The sequence below is a fragment of the Eurosta solidaginis genome, chromosome 4, assembly GCF_040869045.1.
Source record: "Eurosta solidaginis isolate ZX-2024a chromosome 4, ASM4086904v1, whole genome shotgun sequence".
Taxonomy (NCBI): Eukaryota; Metazoa; Arthropoda; class Insecta; order Diptera; family Tephritidae; genus Eurosta; species Eurosta solidaginis.
In genome coordinates, this window is record NC_090322.1 from 137,820,159 (window position 1) to 137,844,900 (window position 24,742).

General features: G+C 38.5%; 2 protein-coding genes across 3 annotated transcripts in view; one reads left to right on the plus strand and one right to left on the minus strand.

Annotated features, from left to right (window-relative positions):
* Window positions 1-9,193, plus strand: part of LOC137248682 (putative nuclease HARBI1) — a 24,003-nt gene extending 14,810 nt beyond the window's left edge. Inside the window, exons 3-5 of the mRNA XM_067779585.1 lie at window positions 5,519-6,606; window positions 6,671-7,170; window positions 7,244-9,193. Coding sequence (XP_067635686.1) covers window positions 5,519-6,335 — 817 coding nt within the window. The 3' untranslated portion in view covers window positions 6,336-6,606; window positions 6,671-7,170; window positions 7,244-9,193. The remainder of the gene's footprint in view (window positions 1-5,518; window positions 6,607-6,670; window positions 7,171-7,243) is intronic.
* LOC137250366 (uncharacterized) lies at window positions 8,785-16,976 on the minus strand. Of its 2 annotated transcripts, XM_067783014.1 has the most exons (3): window positions 15,133-16,976; window positions 11,405-15,010; window positions 8,785-11,104 (listed from the first exon to the last, which is right to left on the minus strand). In XM_067783014.1, the coding sequence occupies exon 2, from the start codon at window positions 14,000-14,002 to the stop codon at window positions 12,746-12,748; it is 1,257 nt and encodes a 418-aa protein (XP_067639115.1). In that variant the 5' UTR covers window positions 14,003-15,010; window positions 15,133-16,976; the 3' UTR covers window positions 8,785-11,104; window positions 11,405-12,745. The 2 variants fall into 2 exon arrangements, with proteins under 2 accessions (XP_067639115.1, XP_067639114.1); XM_067783013.1 differs by having other exon boundaries at window positions 11,405-16,976.
* Between the last annotated feature and the right edge of the window lie 7,766 nt (window positions 16,977-24,742).

Consider the following 24,742-nt stretch of genomic DNA (forward strand, 5'->3'; position numbering starts at 1 on the left):
CGCCAATGCGCACCACGAGGTATGGAACAGCTCAGACACCAATTCAAGGGGTGAGTCCGTTCTTGAATTTATTATTAGTAATGACCTAAGTATATACAACGTTGGGAATTCACCAACCTTCATCACTAGGTCTAGAGAGGAAGTCCTGGATATAACCCTGGGTAACGATCTGGCTGATGAGCTGGTCTCGGGATGGGGGGTTTCCTCTGAACCCTCCATGTCGGACCATCTTATTATCCAGTTTGTCATCGGGGCTATACCTCTAGAAGGACCACCAAAGCGAAATCCCAGGAACACAAACTGGGATATGTTTAGAAATGCAATACAGGAAAATCTTGCCACTATAGAGAATAGGAACAGAGGAACAAGTTATATGGAATTAGAGATCAGGGTTAACAACTTCAACAGTGTGATTATTGAAGCGTATAACTCTAGCTGTCGTGAATCAAAGGGCCCAGGGAGTAAAACCCCCTGGTGGTCGAGGAAGCTCTCGGAAATGAGGAAAACCGTGCGCAAACTCTTCAACCAAGCGAGACGCACGGGAAACTGGGAGCAGTACACAGCAAATCTAACAATATATAACAAAGAGATTAGGAAAGCTAAAAGAGAGAGCTTCAGGAAATTTTGCGAGGACATAACAGAAGTTCCAGAGGCAGCAAGGCTTCATAAAGCCCTAGCCAAGGACCAAAGGGAGACGCGATTATCGATGAAACTCCCCGATGGAACCTATACAAGGACAGAGGAGGAAAGAGCACATGCCCTGCTTGCAGCGCACTTCCCGGACGCATCCTCGGAAACCTCGCCGGAGGAGGTTCGAGAGGTAAGACCGACACCCACAGATTGGAACCTCGCCAAAGAACTCTTCAGCGACAGCACAGTTAAGTGGGCAGTAAGGTCTTTCCAGAGCTACAAATCTCCGGGAGTGGATGGCATATATCCAGCCTTTCTGCAGCAGGGAGAGGAATTGATCCCACACCTGGCCAGGATTATGAGGGATAGCCTCGCACTGGCATACATCCCAACAGTGTGGAGAAGAGCAAAAGTGGTCTTTATACCTAAAGTGGCAAAAAAGGACTACTCTAGCCCAAAGTCCTTTAGGCCTATAAGCCTGACATCCTTTGCTCTGAAAGCAATGGAGAAAATTGTAGACCACGAGATCAGATCAAAGGTTCTCGATAGAATGCCACTACATCGAGATCAGCATGCATATAGGACAGGCAGGTCGACAGAAACTGCATTGTATCAACTGTCCACAGAAATCCAAAGTGCGTTCGAGTGCGGGGAGATAACGCTGTGCGCATTTTTGGACATAGAGGGGGCTTTCGACAACACGACACACGAAAGTGTGAATCGGGCACTCGAGAGAAGAGAGATACAACGTCCAATCCGTATGTGGATAAACGCCTTATTGCGTACGAGGACTGCCGAAACCTCAAGTGGGGACGGTACAGTAGAGATCAAAACAACGAAAGGATGTCCGCAAGGGGGCGTCCTGTCACCCCTGCTGTGGAGCCTGGTAGTAGATGAACTTCTACAGAGGCTCTCAGAAAACGGAATCCGATGTCAGGGGTACGCGGATGATATTGTTATCATCGTAAGGGGCAAATTTGAGAGCACCCTTTGCGACATAATGCAAAGGGCATTGAGGCTAACGAAAGAATGGTGTAATGAGGTAGGGCTAAGTATCAACCCTAACAAGACATCCATTGTGCCCTTTACCAGGAAAAGAAAACTGGAAGGGATTAGGCAAATCACAATGGATGGAGTACAGATGGAGTACACGACTGAGGTGAAATACTTGGGAGTCACGTTTGACTCCAAGCTCTTATGGAGGAAACACGTCGACAATACCATATTAAAGGCTACAAGAGCAATAATGGTGTGCAGACGTATTGCAGGAAGATCCTGGGGATGCAGCCCAAAGATCCTAAGATGGATGTACACTATGATAGTGAGACCTATCATAGTGTACGGAGCAGTTGCGTGGGCATCAAGGACAACCATGGTGACCGTACAAAAATCACTCACGAAGCTTCAACGCTTAGCGTGTGTCTGCATTACGGGAGCTATGCGAACATGCCCGACGGCAGCAATAGAGGTGCTGATTGAGTTAACGCCTCTACATATAATAATTGAGCAGGCAGCCAGGAGAACTTTAGTAAACATAGCTAAAGAGGGATATGGAAGAGGCAAAGTGATACAGTCACGGAGCATGGCGAAGCTGCAGGAGCAGATTCCACTTATCCAACTTCCCAGAGATGATACGAGGAAGATAATTAAGTTTGAGAAGCGCTTCAAAATAGAGCTGGGGAACAAATGTACGTGGGACACTTCCAGGATTGAAGCGCTTCACCAGGAACACACCATAATATGGTACACCGATGGCTCGAAGACACCGGAGGGCATAGGAGCGGGGATCGTCGGCCCCCGAACCAAAATATCCCTACCACTCGGAAAATATCCGAGCATCTTCCAAGCCGAAGTTGTTGCCATAAGCCGGTGTGCAGAGATAAACTTACAGCGGGGATATACCAACGAGAAAATCGCTATACTCAGCGACAGTCAAGCTGCACTCAAGGCATTATCATTAGTTGAGATTAAATCATCAACAGTCCTTGAGTGCGTAGAGAGGTTAAACAGTCTAGGAGTTAATAACACCATCCGTCTAGCATGGGTACCTGGACACAGGGGAGTGGATGGTAACGAGCGAGCGGACGAGCTTGCCAGGTTGGCAGCGGCCGGAAAGCCAATAGGTCCCGAGCCTATGGTCCCAATAGGGTCACATACAATAAGGGAGGAATTTAGACAAAAGGAGGCGTGCCTCAGAGAACAACACTGGCGTGAAAGTCCAGGACTTCGGCAGGCAAAGGCACTAATAGGAGGGTACAATTCAAAGCGATATAAGGCTATGATTAATCTCCCAAAAATTAGCCTTAGGATTTTAACAGGTATACTCACAGGTCACTGTAGGCTAAAGAGCCATATGCATAAATTGGGTATATCGGCTAGTAGCCTCTGTCGATTCTGTGATGCCGAAGATGAGTCTGCAGAGCACATCCTGAAGGAATGTGATGCAGTCGCGAGACGAAGGCTTAGGATCCTAGGATCATCCAAATTAGAAAATAGTCACATACATTCTCTGAAGCCAAGAACCATTCTGGATTTTATCAGAGAACTCGGCTTGGATGAAGTGTTGTAAAGAGAATGAGGGCACAATAGACCAATAGGTCGCAGTGCTTAACCTCACAACATCTATCTATCTATCTATCTATCCTCATCAGACGACGAGGAGCTGGCTCTAGTTTTTCACCCAACTAATAAATATTTGCGCGTAATGGATTTTGTGCAAGGCGTAGTCAATTTGTACACTAACGTCGAGGTAAGTTTTTGGGAAGGATGCAATTACCTTTAGTGCAATAGGTATCTTTATAAATCTCTGGCCAATAGCACTAATATTTTTCTTTTACGCATTCCTAGTTCAAAAAACATTTTCGAGTTGAACGTGACAGTGCGGAGTATTTAATTTCTAAATACTCTATTAGCCCATATTATGCAAAGAGGAGTTATAAAGGAGGAAGGCCACAATTAGCCCCAAACACACATAGCTTAGGTATTTGTAAATAAATATTTATACATCGTCGCCCGCTTGCCAGAAGCATTAATGTGCCAAAATGAAAATGTCGGGAAATCGAGTTTCCAAGTTTATTGCTCCCACAAAATTAAAAGAATTTGTTTCTAATGTAAAAGTTTATCTATATATTATACTCACTCTATGCTCTTTCAACTGAGATAATTGCTCTGCTCGCATCCTTTCTATTTTTCGAGATTTAGCACATTCATTTTTCTGGCACGACAAAAATTTAAAAACTGATCTAATTTTTTGTTAACACAGCTATACAAAAAAATTTAAAGTAGTCGGATCAGGTAATGCGACTCATGTTTTCTATACATTTTGATGTGCTGAATGCAAATACACTATAAGAATGGTCCCAAGTGGTCGTGGTATGGCCTTAACTTCAAAACAAGTAAAAAAATCACTGCAGATTGATTTGTAGATAACGTTAGGGCCAAGCCAATACCTGCTAGGCCAATTCTGTTGGCGGATTGGGATTTGGAGCACCACAGTACTTGGGAAAACAACCGCGGCTTTGACTTATCGAAAGTATGTATGTAAATGAAAGTCATGCATTCAATTCAATTTCATATAAACTAATGTGTTTTTATTTAAGATATTATTGCAAATAAAAACTAGTTCTTATTCTGATCAGAATCAGAATCTTCTTAAATGTTGGGTTCGGGAAAAGCGTTGCTCTCAAGATTTTTATAAAAAGAATGAAATTATTTTGGTATAACCAGTTTTTCGCACAATTTTGTTGTTGTTGTTGTAGCAGTGCTGCGCCCCACCTAACAGCTGCGACCGATCACATATTGTCATCAATATCCTCAAACGGGTGTCCAAGGAAACTTGCTATTTCAACAGGGGTGGACCATAATGAAAGGGGTGTTAGAGGCGTTGGTTCCACATTACAATTAAAGAAATGGTTGGTGTCATGTGGGGACATATTGCAAGCCGGGCATACATTTTGTATGTCGGGGTTGATTCTGGATAGGTAAGAGTTTAACCTGTTACAATATCCAGAACGAAGTTGAGCTAGAGTGATCCGCGTTTCCCTGGCGAGTATGCGTTCCTCTTCCGCAAGTTTTGTGCACTGTTCTTTAAGTACTGGATTCACCGGGCAATTCCTGGCATAAAGGTCCGACGCCTGTTTGCGGAGTTCACTGAAGACCTGCTTGTGTTTTTTGGCTTCATACGGTTGATTTCTTAGATGCCGTATTTCCTCATAATGCTTACGGAGATGACTCATTAAGTCAGATGACAGACAGTCCTTGGTCAGGAAAAATCCCGAGTCGCTCCGGTATATAGAACCGACGGCCTTGGGAAGCGCAATTTTTTCAAGTATTTTAGTTTTGATTCGAGAAGAGGCAACGGCTTCGAATAAATTGGTTTGTCTTCAATTTAACAACTATCTTTTTTTCTGATATTCAGCTATTAAAAATTCTTCATCGGTATAATTTTTTATTAAGAATGCCTTATACAGCTCATCTTTTACTTATATCAACTAGCATATATATCGCATGGGTAGTTTTATAGGTCCCTGAGTAAAATAATTATAAATAAAAAATCGTTATACAATTGTGTGTGAACCTCGAAAAGTTTTGGTGAGTGAAACATGAATGTGCTATATGAATGTGCTACATTCATTTTTCTGGCTCAACTTTGTGTGATTGAATTGTATATTCATGAAAATGGCACTACAAATTATTGGGATTTCCATGTGCGTAGGAAGCTCTAGATTTAAGTAGAACCTAGAGAATCTAAAGGGTAATATAACGAGGCCTATAACACAAAATCGGAAAAATTGCACATTCATGCTTCTGGTTAGTAGGCGACGATATATATAATTGGCCAAGCGATAAACATAAGTTTGCGAGATTGACACCTCCTTTTTTATTTTAGGTTTTGCAGCAACAAGACCACTATACGAGAAGTTAGCAACTTATTCAATATTTCATATTCCTTTGCTCATTACATGATAAACAACATTACATCGTTTCTCGTTGAGCTTTCACGGAATGTTATAAAATTTCCGCAAAGTGAATATGAAAAAGAGGGTATAGCAAAAAACTTTGAAGCGATATCAGGATTTCCAAACGTATTAGGCTGTATTGACGGGACCTATATTTCGATAAGGGCGCCAAAACTAAAATTTCGTTCAACATACATTAACAGGCATGATACCATTTCTGTGACTATGCAGGGCATATGCGATGCAAATTTAAAATTTTTAGATGTTTTCACTGGTGTACCGAGCAGAGTCCATGACTCGCGTGTTCTTAATTTATCGTTTATAAATAAACAGCTACCAACTTTATGTTTGCCAAAATATCACCTGTTGGGCGATTCTGCATATCCGATAAGAAACTACTTGTTGACACCCTTCAGAGATTACGGGAACTTAACGCAACAAGAAAAAACCTACAATCTCAAATTTTGTCAAACTCGTGTACGAATCGAAAACGCGTATGGTTTGTTAAAGTGCCGCTTCAGGCAACTCATACGATTAGATTTCCATGAAGTTGAGACTACTGCAAACTTTATATTAGCGTGCTGCGTACTTCATAATATTTGCATAGACAAAAAAGATAAAATAGAAGCAGAAGAGTATTATGTTCCCCCTGTTACTGTTGACGATCATTTTCTTCCTGAAACTATCGACTCAGTCCTCACTGACCTTTGCAAAATAAAGAGAAATCAAATCAAATCACTGTTTTAAAAAACAATTCCTATTAAAACTTCACTTTTTTTATGATGAAATGAATGAATTATTACTATCCTGAATATAATTAAACAAACGACGAGTACAACCAACCACCAACAAATATACAGTGTTTGCCCGCTACCGACAGCGAAATATCGAACCACGAAAAACTAGTAAGCGTCCAGTACCGCCAGCAATACCAGTTAAATCGTGGGAACATAATTAGAATTAAAGCCTTTGGAACTGATATCAACACCACCTGCGCGCCAACATCAATTGAATGAAGGTGAGCTAAAAATTTGCTAATTTGTGTTTGTGGTCCTATACTTCTGACGTTTAAATTTTTACAGACTATGGATTGTGGGCTCTTAAGTCTATTCGATCCCAATGAGGAGACTCATGATATTGGCAATGCAAACAATAACAGCGTAAACCGCCGTAAAGAAAAGAAATCTCGAAAATCATCTAGCAAATCAGACGGCGGTAAAAATAAGAGACAAAGTGAGTGCAGAAATTGTAGCAGTAGTGAAGGAGAACTAGATTATCTCAATAATAAAACTATTGATTTTGATCAAGGAATTTTATCACCTGAACCACAATTGGGAAATATAGAATATAAACTAAAACTAATTAGTCCATCCAAACATCGCTTTGAACATCTTTTCACTCATATGAAAAGCAAGGTTTGGAACAAGAGTCAAATGAATTTCACATAGACGAATTTTTTCTTGTAAATGCAGTTAGTCCTGTAGTTGATGACAATATGCAAATTAAAATAGGCCCGAATCAAACTTTTCCACCGCTATTAGGCGATTGTGATGATGAACCATATGACCCACTGCTGTTTCAGGTAAAAAATACAAATTACGATGCAGCTCATAGTTTGCTTAATTATAACCATTTCATTCATATTAACGTTTTAGGCCGAAGTATCAGTACTGTTTCATGCTACAGCAATTTATGTAGTTTTCCAGACCACCATGCATATCGCCAGCATTCAGCAAACAGCAGTTATCCGAGCAATTGACCCAGCCAGCATTTTTTGAAAATTTTGATCAAAAAATATTTAAATACCATACCCCAAGATGATTAAAAACGTTCAAATTTAAAAGCATTTTCTGTTCGAAAATTAACGTATCGTCGGGAGAAAAAAGTACCATAAATGCATATATGTAATATTTCTATATTGCTAATACAAAATACTCGCAATAAGTTTTGAATTCGAAATCAAAACAAGACAGCCTACAAAATTTTTGTGATTGTAGAAGCATAAGTGTGACAAGAAAAAATTAAAATTTAGGTACATTCGTTTTTTGAATACAAAAACAAAAACATTTAAACCGCAATATATCGGCACTCTGATGTTTGGGAATGTACCTAGCCTTTTGTAGCAATAAAGAAGTATTACATATACCATAAATGTGATTATTCTTCAATCATTGTAAAATTGGGCTTTAATTGTTATAGAGTAATATTTGAATGCTTTTCAAAGTCATTTTCTGATCATATTCGTGAATATATTTCAATCGTTTTTGTTGAGATTTTTGAATCATTTTTGAATGCCATTATAATGCATTTATTCTTCATAAAGCATTCAAAATAGGATCTACATAATAATCTTATTCCATCAGGGGAAGAAAGCATGCGAAAATGAGGTTTTCGAACCACAGCTAACTCGCAAACAAACTTGACCGATATACACCTCGACTGCAACATCCAGCATCAACTATGATCGTCAACATCTTGAAATACGGATACGATACGGGATGTTGAAGCCGTATCTAGGTATGTCAAGACAGTTTCACTTACCTGTGGTTCAAATAGCTCTCAACCTATGTATTGACCAATCATTATGTATTTTCTGGGAAGTTGAAGGTGAGAAATGGTTGGGAAAATCTTCGTTCACGACAAGCATTACATTATTTTTGTCTTGAAGAATATCTTTTGCATAAATAATAAAATTTTTATATATTTTTTCTTAGCTTCATGATTGACAAAATATGTGTATGTGAAAAAAATAAAATTTTTAATAAAAAGTAAAATTTCAACAAGTATAAAATTCATTATTCAGTCAACAAATATATTTATAAAAGATTCGGAAAGCTGAATGAAAAATTATTATAAATTTTTGATCACCTAAAGTAAACACATTTGATTCAAATATGTTTCCAAAATGTGATTGAAAAACTGGTTTTTAAAAATTATTTCAAAAAGAGATCGAAAAATGCTTTTTAGTTTTTCATCATCAAGGGAATTCATATTTGATTATTTTTTTTGTTCAATTGTATGATAACTCATTATTTATTCAGAAAGAGTAATCAAATTGTATTGATATGTAGGGAAATTCAAAATTGAATCACCAAAATCCTGAGTGGGGATGAGCTTGAAAAGATGGGTACCAATGATAAAGCTTTGGATGCTTTTTGTGAAGGCGCAAACAAAGGCATCGGCGTAGTTACTAAAGTATTTCCACTGAACAAACCAAAAGGGCAAACGCATTAATACACATTCTAAATTAAAGATACTTGTATTTGATTTGAAATCAAATTCAAATCTCAAACCAAATTATCTTTTATTTAGACTGAGAATAAAATCACAAATAAAATTTATCTTATCCTGCAGACCGACGTTGTCACCAAAATAGTGTGCAGTTGCCATTGTCATTACAAAGACTCTTTATATATACATATGCATGTAATTATATTTATTAAAAATTAAGAGAACATCCGCTTGCTTCATGCAGGTACTTTTTAACAATTTAACGAAACATACAATATATCAAGACTAGAAATATGTAATAAAGGAATGAATATAATTGAAAAGATCTAAATTTAGATCTATACCTTCTCAGCATTTTATACAAAGTTGTAGTATTTATGCATTTGTAAGGACATATACATGTGTGTTCAAAACATACATGTTAAATTCCAATTAGAATTATCAATTGATGCAATTGGTTTATATTCTCTAATTCATTAAACAATTAGAAATAGTTCAACTAATTCCCATTAGATATTTGAAATTTTTATTCTAATGGTAAATCTAATTGCAATTAGTTAATAAATAAATAAATGTAAGGCGCGATAACCTCCGAAGAGATCTAAGGCCGAGCTTCTCTTCCAATTTGCGTCGTGCTCCTCTTGATTTTTCCCTACAAATTGGCCGGACGGGACCTACATGTTTTATGCCGACTCCGAACGGCATCTGCAAGGCAGATGTGTTTTCACTGAGAGCTTTTCATGGCAGAAATACAATCGGAGCGCTTGCCAGACACTGCCGAGGGGCGACCCCGCTTAGAAAAATTTTTTTCTAATTGAAAAATCTTATTTCTAAAATTTTGATGTTGTTTGCCCGGGAGTTGAACCCAGGGCATACGGAGTGATAGGCGGAGCACGCTACCATCACATCACGGTGGCCGGGAGAAAGAGGAATACGTTACAAGAAACGTTGAAGGAAATTGCTGCTAGGAAAGAGGCCAGAGAAAAGAGACATAGGGAGCGAATGGAGAGGGCTGATAAAATGGAAAGCCTTTTGGAAAAATTTATGGCAGAAAATATGTGGAATACTGAATTTATATCTTAAGATAAGACTGAATCGATTCAATTTTATTATTTTAAATTCACTATTATTTTGAACCATAGATGTTAGGTAATGATTAGATAATGCTAATGATTGCTAATTAACCTTCATTTGCGAAATTCTCTAATTCATTAAATAATTAGAATTAGTTCACCTAATTCCCATTAGATAATTGAAATTTTTATTCCAATGGTATATCTAATTGCAATTAGTTACCATTAGCAAAAAAAATTGGGTTACCTTTACAAATAGAAATATAATTGACTTCTGCTAATGCAATTAAATATTCAATTAGCTCGAATTAGAATCAATTATTTATATTTATTTACATCATTATTCGTTCACTTCAATAATTCTTTGAAAAAAATTTATCTTTATCAAAATAATTGAATCTAATTCGAGCTAATTGAATATCTAATTGCATTAGCAGAAGTCTATTAGATTTATAATTGTAAAGGTAAACCAATTTTTTTGCTAATGGCAACTAATTGCAATTAGATATACCATTGGAATAAAAATTTCAATTATCTAATGGGAATTAGGTGAACTAATTCTAATTATTTAATGAATTAGAGAATTTCGCAAATGAAGGTTAATTAGCAATCATTAGCATTATCTAATCATTACCTAACATCTATGGTTCAAAATAATAGTGAATTTAAAATAATAAAATTCAATCGATTCAGTCTTATCTTAAGATATAAATTCAGTATTCCACATATTTTCTGCCATAAATTTTTCCAAAAGGCTTTCCATTTTATCAGCCCTCTCCATTCGCTCCCTATGTCTCTTTTCTCTGGCCTCCTCTTTCCTAGCAGCAATTTCCTTCAACGTTTCTTGTAACGTATTCCTCTTTCTCTTTTTTTCCTTTAATTCTTTCTGATCTTTTCTTACGACTTCTTGGCTAATCAGTTTAATCGCTGGCTCAATCGAATCGTCTAATTGGCATATCTTGTTTATCTCCTCTTCGAACAGCACTTTTTGACGTTTTGCCCCTGTGCTAGAATTGTTTTCCACTGCTGCCTTCTTACGTTTCATGATAGTTTTGTACCTTTCTTCACATTGCTTGGCAGTTTTTCCCTCAAGCTCTTCGCATATTTTAGCCCACATATCTCTTTTTGTTTTTAATTTCTTCATCGGTCCTATTTCCGGCAAGTAAGTCGCGTACCTATCAAGCAGAAGCCTGGTTTCCCCTTCCGACCACACTGCAAAAAAAGTAGTTTATGGTTAAGTATTACGTTTACATATAAAAAGCTTTAGTGCATATTCGAAGTGACTTTCTGGGTATGCCTGGGGCGAATATAGAAACTGCTGTTATTACAATTATAACAAAAAAAGGACACGGGCGGTAGCCCTCCTACTCAGAAATACCCTGGTTCATGCTTTCTGCTTAAATTAACGAGGTTTGGTGTTCTTTTAGCATTGGTATTGGTAAAACCAGTAACAAAAAGCACTTATGAACAAATTTTAATACAAATAAAGTATATTTAGCCGTAAAAACTCACCTGTTACAGTTTTACTACTCCCTGGGCTTCCAGCTTTTAATTCCATCCTATAGGTTGTTACAGGCACGATTGCACTGAACTCTTCGCTTTCAGTTTTTATATCTATTGTTTCCATCGTAATGGTTTTAAATAAATCAAATCAATTTATTAAAACAAATGAATTTTATTTGTATAAATATAATTTGCGAAAGTTTTTATTTGGCGCGATGAAAAACCACAGATGACAGGAGAACAGCTGATTACGTGACAGGGTTACAATTTTTGTTCTTTTCAAGTCATGCAGGGTGGCACTGAACATTTTAAGTGAGCTACAAATTCACAGGGCGAAGTGAGAATCTTGAAAATTTTTGCTCCCGAAAGTGGCGACATTTTCGTCTAGAAAAGAAATCACCAACATATTTCAGTTGCATCTGAGTATAATAGCTGCGATACATAAGCAGTTTTTCATATAGATGAGTTTTTTTTTTTTTGGGGATTTGAATACTCGTTTTGTGAGTATTGATGATGGCACGGATATTTATGTGTCCGCTATAGCGCCAGGTTGTACTTGGGTAGTGATGTATTTCCTTGGTTGTATGTTGATTGCTTTATTGTGATGTTTCTGCCATATTAGGGTGGAGGTGCAAAAAGTAATATATTTACAGATAATTACAAAACGATATTGTATTTTACAACTTGATAGTTACAATTAAATGAGATTTTTATGGATTTTTTGTTTTGACAATGATATTGATTAAATGTGATGAATCATGAAAGATTAAGTGATGACTAGATAACTAGTGACTTACGTATCTAAAATTAAATGAAGGTGTGAAATTTGTTAATGTTTAATATATACATAGGTATATAACCTTTAGTGTTTTTAGTTTAATTTGTTACTACCTGGTAGTATCAGTCTTGTATTGAGATGATGATATGTTAGATCACATTATTTGTACTTTAGTATATAAGGTACTTGTATAAAAAATTTTTTTTTTGTTTTCCCGAAACCCTTTCTTATTTAGAGTTTTTTTTTTTCGATGTATAATGCTTATATATGTATATGACAATTTGGTAATTTCATAGCGCGCAGTCCAGTTTAGCTTTGTGCAGGAATTGAATTAGTTCATTGTAAGATTTTATGTCTTTTGAGTTTATGAGTTCTTTAATGTCTTTAAATTTGGAAAAAATGCTATAGTAGGTTCTCAATGACCTATGTTTTGTGCAATCAAAGATGAGATGTTTCGGTGTTTCTGTGACATTGCAGGTATTGCATATGTCAGTGACATTATTGTGAAAACGTCCAAAGTAGGTTTTGTTGTATGTGCGTCCGATGATGATTCTGTTCAGTAGTTTAATGTCTTACGGTTCCATGTTTATTTTTTTGCTTTTGAACCAGGGTTTCTTTATCTTGCTGGCTATGCAATCAATGGTACTGTCATCCCAATTAGTGCATTTTGTTTTTATTTCCTGTTTGGTTGCCGTCCAAAGCTCCTTCTCAATCTTCATAAGAGCTTCATCAGGCGTGAGTGCGATTGTTAAGTTTTTGCCTATAGTTGTTGCAGTTTTTGCTGATATATCTGCTTTTTCATTAAATTTGATTCCAACATGACTTGGAACCCAGGTAATTGTAAGCTTTTGAATGTTAGAGTGTGCTACCAGATTGTGAATATTGGCGATAATGTAATTTTGTGTTGTGGCTGTTTTGAGTAATTTGATGGCAGCGAGGCTGTCCGTGAAGATTGCTGTTTTTCTCCAGTTGTTCTTATGGGCTAATTCGACTGCTTGTAGTATTGCTATTAGTTCGCCTGTAGTTGATGAAAGTTTGTCGTTGATGTTGAATAGAAAAGAGACATTTCTGGCTATATCATATACGGCGCAGCCTGTATTGGTATCACTGACTGATGCGTCCGTTGAAATAGTTATGTAATCCTCGCTGTGTAGTTTTGTTAATTTTTCATAGTATATACCTTTGAGTTGTTCATTTGTTATGTTGTTTTTCGATCCTCCAAGTTCCGATTCCGTAAGCGTTAATTTGTTGTGTATGGTAAATGACACATTGGTGTTGATTCTGTTGATTATGTGTTTAAATTGGTTGTATGTATGACTGTAACTGGAGTTGATGGGGGTTCCATTTTCCAGATCATTTTTGAGTTCCGAGTTGATGTACCATTGTTTTATTAATTCTTTTGAAGTTAGCCAAGTGGCCCTGTAGATGGGGGGTAATTCGCAGGCTAAGGCATATCTAGCTAGTGTGGGTGTGTTGGGAGGGACCCCTAGACATCGTCTTAGGGATTCATTTGCAATTGTTTGCAATTGTTTGTCGAAGCTTTTTGGTGCATTCGCATAGCTGGTACTGGCATATTCCATTTTGGATCTGATAAAGGTTTTGTAGATATTTAGTCCAACTGCAGGTGCTAGACCGGCTTTTATTGTTGTGAGTCTGTTGAGTAAATTCTTTGCGGATTTGGTGTTGTTTTTTATGTTTTTTACGTGATCTTTGATTGATAAGCTTGTATTGATAGTTCGTCCGAGCCATTTAATTTTTTGCGTCTGTTGAATGTTTTCTCCGTTGATTTGTACGTTATGATTTCTGTTGTTCCCTGTGGCCATGTACATGAATTGCGTTTTGCTGAAGTTAAATTTTAGGTTGAGTGAGTTGCATATTGCTTGAATTTCGTTGACTTTTGTTTCAAGCTTAAGTTTCGCCGTGTTAATGTTGTTGTCGTACACGACTATGGCAATGTCGTCTGCGAACTGGAAAACTTGTGTGTTTCGGTCGTTAATGCTGTGTAGCTTGGACGTATAAATGTTAAAGAGTGTGGGCGACAAACAACTTCCTTGAGGGAGTCCGTTATTTACTTCGACGACCTGTTTACCCAGGGTTAGTCTTCGTTTGGAGAAAAAATTGTGTATCCAATTTGCTATTTTTGTGTTGATGTTGAACTCAATTAGTTAATATCGTTGAGATCCTTGTTTGCCTTTGGTATGGGAACTATTTGTATGTTCCTCCACGAGTCAGGAACTTCGTTGTTGTTGAGCTGTGTACTGAGGGCTTTCAAAAGGGCCTCTTTTGATTCGAACGACAAGTGTTTGATCATGTTGAAGGTTATTTTGTCACATCCACCGGCTGTCGATTTTTTCTTGTTCAGAGTTTTGATGAATTGGTCTATTTGAAACTCGCAGTTGTCGTTGTTATTGTAGGTGTAGTTAACCCTTATGGGAGCAGTTGTTGTGCTTATTTGATTTTTGAGTGTTTCTAAATATGTTTGATTATCTTCTTCTGCCCAGTCATTGGTGCTCTTTTGTTTGCCTTTTACATTGTTAATGAAGTTCCAGGCATCTCTGGTGTTGGAACATTTGTTTATTTCCTCTATTTTGTTGGTGTAGCTTTCCTTTTTCGCCTCTTTCACAGCCTTGACCCATTCTTTTTTGGCTTCTATAGCTTCGTTCATATCAACAATTAAGTTTGTCTTATTTGCTTTTTTCCTTTTGGCAATATGTAGTCTGTATAGTTTGTTGAGTGATTCATTCCACCATGCTTTGGGTTCTCGTTTAGTTTTGTTGAGATCAATGCTGATTGTATTTTTGATTGCTTGTATGTCTTTTTGTAGATTGTTGAAGTCACTGAAAGTAATCGAGTTTATTTTATTTAGTAACATGCTGTTTGGTATGAAGATATTTGGACTTTTCTGGATATTGTTTATGCTGATTTTGATAGGATAGTGTTTGCTGCCTCCTATGCTTACTTGAATGCATTCCCATTTAATGTTATCTTGTTGTAGACTAGTAAACGTTAGATCCAGTACTGAACCATTGTTGCTTCCGATATTGTGAGTTTTTGTCCCGTCGTTTAGACATTTTAAGTTTGTGTGTTCGATTTCCTTCTCCAGTGTGTTTCCTTTGGGTGTGTTGATACTGTCGCCCCAATTGCAGTTGCGTGCATTGAAGTCGCCTAATAAGATTACATTGTTGTGATTGCTGAGAAAATTCAAAACTTTATTGATTTCAGTTTCAAATGTTCTGTTGTTCATGCTTGGTGGAAAATAAGCATTGCAAATTATTGTGTTGTTGCTAAGGTTGGTGGTTTTTGCTATAATGATATCTTGATTTGTAGTATATTTAATTTTGGTAAATTTTATGCCTTTCCTGAAGCCAATGGCTACGCCTCCGTAGCCGTCGTTTCTGGTTTTTTTTAAAAGATTGAAATTAATCAGTTTTTGATTATTTGTTTGCTCGTTGTGGGAAAAGATTTCCTGCAAGCAAACAATATCAATGTTGTTTAAATTGTTAAATTGATCAATATATGATTTGTTAGCTTTAAGACTTTGTATATTATATTGTAGTATTTGCATCATCATGATTGTGGATATTGTTATCGATTCTGTCCTTTAGATTTTTTTTGCACATGTTCCCTATTAGCCTGACTAGGGGTTCATCAGTATCTATTTCGAATTTTTTTACTAGTAGTGTGACTAGTTTTTCTATTTCTGAGACCTTGTCCCAGTTGGGGTTGAGGAAGACCGGTTGTGGCTTAGCGCGCGGAGTTTTTGGTTTCGGTTCATTTGTGGTGGTTTGTGTGGGTTGTTGTGCCACCCGACTATATTTGATTGTTGTCATTTTCCTGTTCACAATATTATCATTGTTTATTGTCGGTGTTGTTTTTCGGCTTATCGGCGGAAAGCTTTCTTCATAATTGTTTAAGATCGCAAACCGGTTGTTGCTGTCGTTCGATAGATTATAAATGTCATGCGCTTCTTTTTTTGAAATTTTTTTAATTGTCATTATTTCGATGATCTTTTCCTCCTTTTGTCATACGTTGCATTTGTTTTTGTTCAATGAGTTGTGCCCTTCTTCTCCACATAGAATGCAGTTGTTTGTCTTGTTGCATTGGCTGCTGCAGCCTTCCTCCTTCCCGCACATTATGCATCTGTTTTTCCCTTTGCATCCTGCCCTGGTATGCCCTAGTCTACCACAGTTAAAACATTGCCGCACTTTTGGTATGAAGTGAGTTATTTTCAGGTTCACATAAAAAAGCTCAATAGATTCTGGTAGATCGCTATCTTCGAATCCTAGTTTCACAGTAAAGGTTGGTAAAAACTTTGTCCTGTCGTCGGGGTCCCTCCTCATTAGCCTACACACTGATTTTACCGGGATGCTGGATATAATATTCTTTAAAATTTCGTCCTCTGAGAACTCAAGAGGAACTTATCTAATAACCCCCATTGTTTCCACTAAGTTCCGTGGTATAAAGGCTTTCATGTTATTTTTGTCTAAGTTGGAATTTTCTAGACATTGGTTTGCTTGTTCGAAGGTGTGAAAGTATATTTTGTAAAGGAATCTTCCTATTGCATTTATTTTTTTAATGCCGTTTATTTCAAAGTTTTGGATTTTGTGCCATAGAAATAGGCCATTTTTCATTCGTTCATTGTTACACAGCGAGCTTTTTGATGTGTCTATTAGGACACAGAAATCACCTCTGTGCAGTTCTGTATACTTCGCATTATATTCTTCTATTTTTTGACTGGAAGTTAGATTACCGTTTTCTGTGTTGTTAGCCGTCTTAGTATTGCTAGTCACTACATTGCCGTTTGCTTCTACTTCCATGTTTTTTTCATTTTCCGCACTTTTTTGTTTGTGTCTGTGTTAGACTTTTCCAATGTCTTTGCATTTGCCGCCAAAACTTGAGCGTTTGCCGCCAATTTGGCAAAAGTACCTTTCGGCACTAGCATGCCTTGTAATGGTATTTGTATATTCTTGGTGTCGTCCGTTTTTGTTCTTTTTGGGTCGTCATCTGTACCTACTTTGGTGCGTCTGTAATTTTCATTGCTCTCACTTTAGGTTTTTAGTTGTCTTTTCCTCTGGTTTTCCAACTTTTTCTGACTTCGGCCTACTTCAAACCAATTTGCGTCAGGCTTTTCATCAGCGTTGGATTCGCCAGGGCCTTTAGACGCCGTGGCGTCGGCCATTATGTTTGCGAAACGTCTAATGTGTACAATTTGCACTTGCGTATGTCATAAAATGAGAAACTTACTAGTTAAAATGTAATTTTCCCTTCACGCTGGACTGCGCACTTCACATAGAACTTTTCTTTTTACATACACTTATATTCATATTTGGTGTTTTTAATTTTTGTTATACACACTTAAAATGTCTTAATTAATTGCACTTGGTTTGCTTTAAATTTTAGGAGCAACCTCCACCCTCGGTTTGTCAAAATGGAATGATAGATGAGTTTAACACAAGCATATGCATTATGAGTAGATTGCACGTATTTTTATGGAGAATGGTAGAATGAGCGACACTGGCGCCATCTGATATTGAAAAGTAGCCAACTCACCAATTTTGTTCCAAGCAAATCATAAGAAGAAGAATTTGACATTTGCTTTGGCTAAGGGTGTTGGCACACTTTGCAAGTGAAATTATTTTTCCACTCGTTGGTAAATTTTATAACATCTTTCGCAAGTAAAAACTGCAATATAACAATTGAAGTCGACACAAAATATGTTAGGAAGTATTTTTGTTGTATAGGGAGAATGTTTATAACAGTGATTCCCGAAATTCTGTATGTGAATGGGCAAGGCGAAGTAAACTTAAATTGCCAAGTCTGAAATTCCTTCATATTTACAAACGCAACATCTTGGTTGATTGTGGCGATGTTATTGGAATGCATAAGCTTGTGTTAAACGCATCTATATGAAAAATGTCATCGTGTCACGGCCTTAATGCGTATTGAAATTTCGGAGTACTAATTTTCTAAGCAGCAATTTCAGAGGTGTAAATAGGGTTTAAGCTGCAGACAATGGGGCGTTATCGGCAACCGTATCGTAGCCAACCAATTGGTTTTTGGTTTTCCGCCATATCCATAACCTAAAAATATTTGAGTTGGTGAATTTAATAGCTTTTTGTAGATTTTATTTATTGTTTTGAATACGCTATGACTAAGAGACTTATTTTTGGTGAAACATGTTTGTAATTTTTCGCGTTTTCTTAATTTTTATGAAATTTTCACGATTTTTAGGTTAAGGCACTATTATCGATTACAATGTATCGTATAGGGTTACGTTAGTGATACAAATACAAATACAAACGGCAATGCAAACAAAATGTATCGTATAGGGTTACGTTACGGATACAAATGCCAATACAAACGGCTGTTATGGAATCGCATTTACAGTGGAAGCAGTAAGGAAGGCGGTCGGCATGATGTGTTGGTGCACAGTGGCTAGTCATTGTCGGCTGGGGCGGGTCCTTGCCAACCTTACTGTTCCTGCGCCATAAACAGAAAAAAAGTTCCTATCATGCCTATCAAAACTAGCTGTCAAAAAGCGCAGAGACGACTCAAAACGCTTATAATTCAAAATAAAACAACATCCGCCCGAACCGGATGTCACGGACAGACCGTTAACATTCAAATTAAAAAAAAAACTCAAAAAAATCTAACGCAAAAAAAAATTTACCGAACCGGACATGGCCGGTTACTAACTCTGAAAATAAAAAAAAAAAAAATACTGAAAATAAATACAAAAGGGTATAAACAAAAAGGGCCGAATATAACTTGGGGGCGCCGCGGGTGTTGTTGCGACGCCCGGTGCTTATACCCACCCTCACAATCCATGGCCACCGACGCACCTAATCTTTCGGTGGCCCCTTACCTGGTAACCCTACGTGCCTTCTAAATGAGCCAGAACACCAGCATTCCCATTTTAATTACAAAGTTTATTCAAATTTCATTATTATTAACGTATGTATGCTACAAAAAAAAATGTTTACGGTAGTACAGGTTTCTTAACCAGGGCTACCACCTAGGCTCCAAAGCCAAAACAAGGCTGCTTATAGCATCGTCCCAAGACAACTTCAGAACAAAAAAAAATGTTGAACTACGAGCAGCTATTTACGCTATGAAAATGTATGTATGTATGTATATGCGAACTTGACGCCTTTGCTGCTGAAGATATGCCCCTAGATGTTATATATCCCGTTTGTATAATTGTAGGGTCGCCAAAATTTCGCTCACGCAATTTTTCACCTTTCCTCTTTTTCTTTTTGCTGGAAACTCATGGCAATTTTCGCTAGTGATGGTCGGTCTGGTTTTTTCGATACTTTTTATCGCAACTTTCACCCCATCACTAGGTGTGTTCGCGCGAATACGCTCCCAAGTGGATCGTAGCCGTAGACCGTAGCAGCAGACCGTAACAAACCTGCTTCACTTTGAAGACCTGACGATGAAGCGAACAGGAAACCGGATCATCTGTGGGAACCCACTGCCAGGGATCTCCGACGACAAGCAACGTGGGGCACGACTCACCCCTGAGATAAGAGTCTCAAAGTCCTGCTACGATGCTAGCCGGGCAACATAGGTCCGTCAAAAAAAAAAAAAAACTAAGTAAAGTTGGGAATTAATTCTGTTTCCTAGTTTAAAAGGGCTTTGCGGCAATTAGACTTTTGTTATGGAGAACTCGTCAAAACTCCAAAAGATGATTTCTAGTGGGTATTGCTCCCACAGGAAGGCAAAACAACAAAAAAAAAAGGTGTAGACATTTTGATCTGGAGAACTCGTCCAAACTCCGAAAGGCTAGTTTGACCTAAGCGTGAACATCCTATGAGGTCAGTGCTCGGGGAGAATACTGGGCGAGATGTCCCCGACCGCCAAAACGCCCAGACAAAAAAAATTGTAAGTTTAAAATAAAAAAAACCAATTTAAAAATCTTGGTAAAAAAAAATAAAAAAAAATTACCATTACTCCCGGAAGGGGTGTGATGAGAATGCTGGCATCCCCTTCGAAGGCAGTAGGACTACAGAAAAAAAAACAAAAACAACACAAACTCATTCATACTCGTCCCTAGTGCTCCCAACCGCAACGCATAAGGGGGTCTTAAGGACCTGCCTCTGGGACTGGTTGGGACCACTAGGGTCAATTCCCTACACACACAGGTTGGTCCCAACACAACCAGCCGCAACGCAGAGGCGGTCTCTTGGACTCGCTAGTGGGACTGGCTGGGGGTGCTGAGGCCTCCCGATCATTCACCCGGGACACCCCTCCTGCCTCCGCCGCTATGGGTGGAGCGCTTCAAAGGCCGCTCCCCAGACTGGTGGGACAGGAAGAGGTGCCGCTTGGGACCCGGCTCAACCCGTCACAATCCAGGTGGTATTCTGTGGTACCACCTGAGACGTGCCTGAGCTGGGTCCTACTATTCACTCACACGCTCACTCATACTGGAAATCACAAATTCGGCAGATAAACTAAAAAAAATTACTTTACAAAAAAAAACCCAATTAGCGGACACATATTTTACCTAAGCCGACTAACGGACCACATTCCGGGAAAATAAAAACCCCACTTACAAAAAAAATAAAGTGCGTGCAGCACTGCCTCATCGGGTGAATGTAAAAGTCCGGAGGACACGACGTCAAGTCTCGTGACGCCTTCGACTACTGCCCCCAATGACCAGTCCGGACAACCTGATCCGTCAACCATTCCACCGCAACGCAGGTGGCTGCTTCTGTGGCTGCCCACCTCGGACTGGTGGAATGGTCAACTTCACACGTTGCCCGAACTGACCACTGAGACCAGCGCCTCAGGTGCCACGTTGGGCGCCATCTGTTATGGAATCGCATTTACAGTGGAAGCAGTAAGGAAGGCGGTCGGCATGATGTGTTGGTGCACAGTGGCTAGTCATTGTCGGCTGGGGCGGGTCCTTGCCAACCTTACTGTTCCTGCGCCATAAACTGAAAAAAAGTTCCTATCATGCCTATTAAAACTAGCTGTCAAAAAGCGCAGAGACTACTCAAAACGCCTATAATTCAAAATAAAACAACATCCGCCCGAACCGGATGTCACGGACAGACCGTTAACATTCAAAAAAATTCAAATTCAAAAAAAACTCAAAAAAATCTAACGCAAAAAAAAATTTACCGAACCGGACATGGCCGGTTACTAACTCTGAAAATCAAAAAAAAAAATACTGAAAATAAATACAAAAGGGTATAAACAAAAAGGGCCGAATATAACTTGGGGGCGCCGCGGGTGTTGTTGCGACGCCCGGTGCTTATACCCACCCTCACAATCCATGGCCACCGACGCACCTAATCTTTCGGTGGCCCCTTACCTGGTAACCCTACGTGCCTTCTAAATGAGCCAGAACACCAGCAGTCCCATTTTAATTACAAAGTTTATTCAAATTTCATTATTATTAACGTATGTATGCTACAAAAAAAAATTTTTACGGTAGTACAGGTTTCTTAACCAGGGCTACCACCTAGGCTCCAAAGCCAAAACAAGGCTGCTTATAGCATCGTCCCAAGACAACTTCAGAACAAAAAAAAAATGTTGAACTACGAGCAGCTATTTACGCTATGAAAATGTATGTAAGTGCGTGTAGCATATAAAGGGAGAGACAAAAAATGCTCCAACAGTTTCCCACTTTATTGGGCCGAAATTGAAAACGAATTTCTAATATGAATATTTAAGTCCGGCTAAGTTTGTCCTGTTGGGGGGTTCCTTTCTTTTCTCTTACTTTTGCTCGTAATATTTCAAGCTATATCTATCTTTATGTCACCCCCTTTTTTTTTGATAAGGGTTATAAACGCTTAGTGTGAGGAAAAAAAATTTAATTAAGTGTACTTATGGATAGTAAATATACTACATACAAAGTAAAAATTTGGTTTAATGCCCTTTTTTTCTTGTTATTCACAAAACATATTTTAGGGCTATAAAGTTTGGATACAAATTCCGATAATTGGGGCCCCTTACAAAATTATTATGTTATTGTAGTAGAACTTATTTTGAGTTTAACAAAATAACAAATTGGTATAACTCATAGTATAATGACACTAATATGTAATATGTACTAAGAAAATTTGTTATAAACGCAATTAAGATTAAATTTGGGGTAAATCATACTCCTCGAAGAAATTGATTCTCATATTCAAGTAAAACATAACTTTTAAATTTATAGGAAAATTAACGGAATCGTTTTACATGTTCAGGTAAAACGGGTACTTTTAAATTCATAGAAAAATTAACGAAATCGTTTACATGCTCAGGTAAAACGTGAACTTTTAAATTTATAGTAAAATTAATGAAATCGTTTTACATGTTCAGGTAAAACGTAAACTGTTTTGCATTTACCAGTCAGTGCTGGTATTGTTTTTTTTTTTTTTTTTTCTCGCTTCTAAGTTAATTAAACCTATCTACTTAACTTTACGTTACGTCTACTTTTTTTTTGCATGGTATAATAAGTTAACTTTATTACAAGTGGATGCAGCTTGCTCTCTTTAACTTAGGTATATGCATGTATGTATGTATTACGTGTTAAGATTCTATACTAGGGTGATAGCCTTGAATTTGAATATGTCTGTATATTAACAATATATGTTGTTGCAGAGTCAAAAAAAAAATTAAAGAACAAGGTTGAGACTACAATTACGTATATTTAGTTCAGTATTGGAACGAACTCACCGCTTTAACCGCTGATATTCGTTGTCGCAATTGGGATGGCTGCAGGCCTATGTTCGCTGCCCTGTGGTTGTTATTGTAGCTGGTATTGTTGTAGCCCATACGGTCGTAGCTGATACGGTTGCGCTAGCATTGTTATAGCCGGTATAGTCGTAGCTGATAAGGATGCGGCTAGTATTGTTGTAGCCGTTATGGTCGTAGCTGATAGGGTTGCGCTAGCATTGTCATAGCCGGTATAGTCGTAGCTGATAAGGATGCGGCTAGTATTGTTGTCGGTGGTGCCCGTGATAATAGTAGGCGCCGTTGGTGGTGGTTGGCGCTTTGGGTTGAGGTAACCGAGTGAACCGGGTGGCGATAAAGCTTCGTACTACCCTTTTCGAGCCGGATGACTTGGCTCTTTGACGTTGATTGTATTACGCGGCAGCGTACTGCTGGCCCTGGAGGCAGAGGTGGTGTCGGACGTTTTTCCGCAGATGGTAGGGTTCTTCGTAACGTAGAGGAAGGGGTTTATCTCACTAGGTGTGACTGCGAACGCCGACCTACTTCAACTGGATCTTGTGTCCACGCAACACAACCGGTGCAAGGTTTATTACCACCCAAAATAGACGCGTAGAAACGAGATTTGTTGGAAAGAACGGTTTCTTTGCTTTGCGCTATCGACTCTTTCCTAGTTTCTGGACAATCACCTGCTTACGCGCACAGCCGGCGAGGATGTTTTGTGATTAGTTGAGTATCGTTGGGGATGCGCAGTGACCAATAAGGTTACCAAAGCAGTATAGTTGAGTATCGTTGGGGATGCGAAGTGAGTAATAAGGTTACTAAAGCAGTATATTAGCGGAACTTGACGCCTTTGCTGCTGAAGTTATGCCCCTAGATGTTATATATCCCGTTTGTATAATTGTAGGGTCGCCAAAATTTCGCTCACGCAATTTTTCACCTTTCCTCTTTTTCGTTTTGCCGGAAACTCATGGCAATTTTCGCTAGTGATGGTCGGTCTGTTTTTTTCCTTGTTTTTCGATACTTTTTATCGCAACTTTCGCCCCATCACTAGGTGTGTTCGCGCGAATACGCTCCCAAGTGGATCGTAGCCGTAGACCGTAGCAGCAGACCGTAACACGGCAATGCAAACATCTTTTCGATTTTAGTGGGTGTATCATGGCGGAACGATACAAGGTCGCAGCATGGTGACATACCTGCAAACATAAATAAAAATTCCATGTACTTTGTTTTTGTAAATTCGATGGACAAATGTCAAAATCGTACTGCGCCGGAAGTCTATGTATGAAATCAAATAAAAAAGTTTATAATCAGCAGTCCCATGTTGTTGTTGTTGTAGCAATGCTCGCCCCACCTAATAGCCGCGACCGATCACAAATTGTCATCAATATCCTCTAATGGGAGTCCAAGAAAACTTGCCGTTTCAACAGTGGTGGACCATAAGGGAAGGGGTGTTCGAGGCGTTGGTTCCACATTACAATTGAAGAGATGGTTGGTGTCATGTGGGGACACGTTGCAAGCGAGGCATACATTTTGTATGTCGGGGTTGATTCTGGATAGGTAAGAGTTTAACCTGTTACAGTATCCAGAACGAAGTTGAGCAAGAGTGACACGCGTTTCCCTGGGGAGTATGCGTTCCTCTTCCGCAAGTTTTGGATAATTTTCGTTAAGCACTGGATTCACCGGGCAATTCCCGGCATAAAGGTCCGACGCCTGTTTATGGGGTTCACCAAGGACCTGCTTGTGTTTTTTCACTTCATACGGCTGGGTTCTCAGGTGCCGTATTTCCTCAAAATGCTTACGGAGATGACTCTTTAAGCCCATAGGCGGTGCTGGTTCATCAATCAGATATCTGTTGGGATGCCCAGGTTTCTGGATATTCAACAGGAACTGTTTGGTCAGCA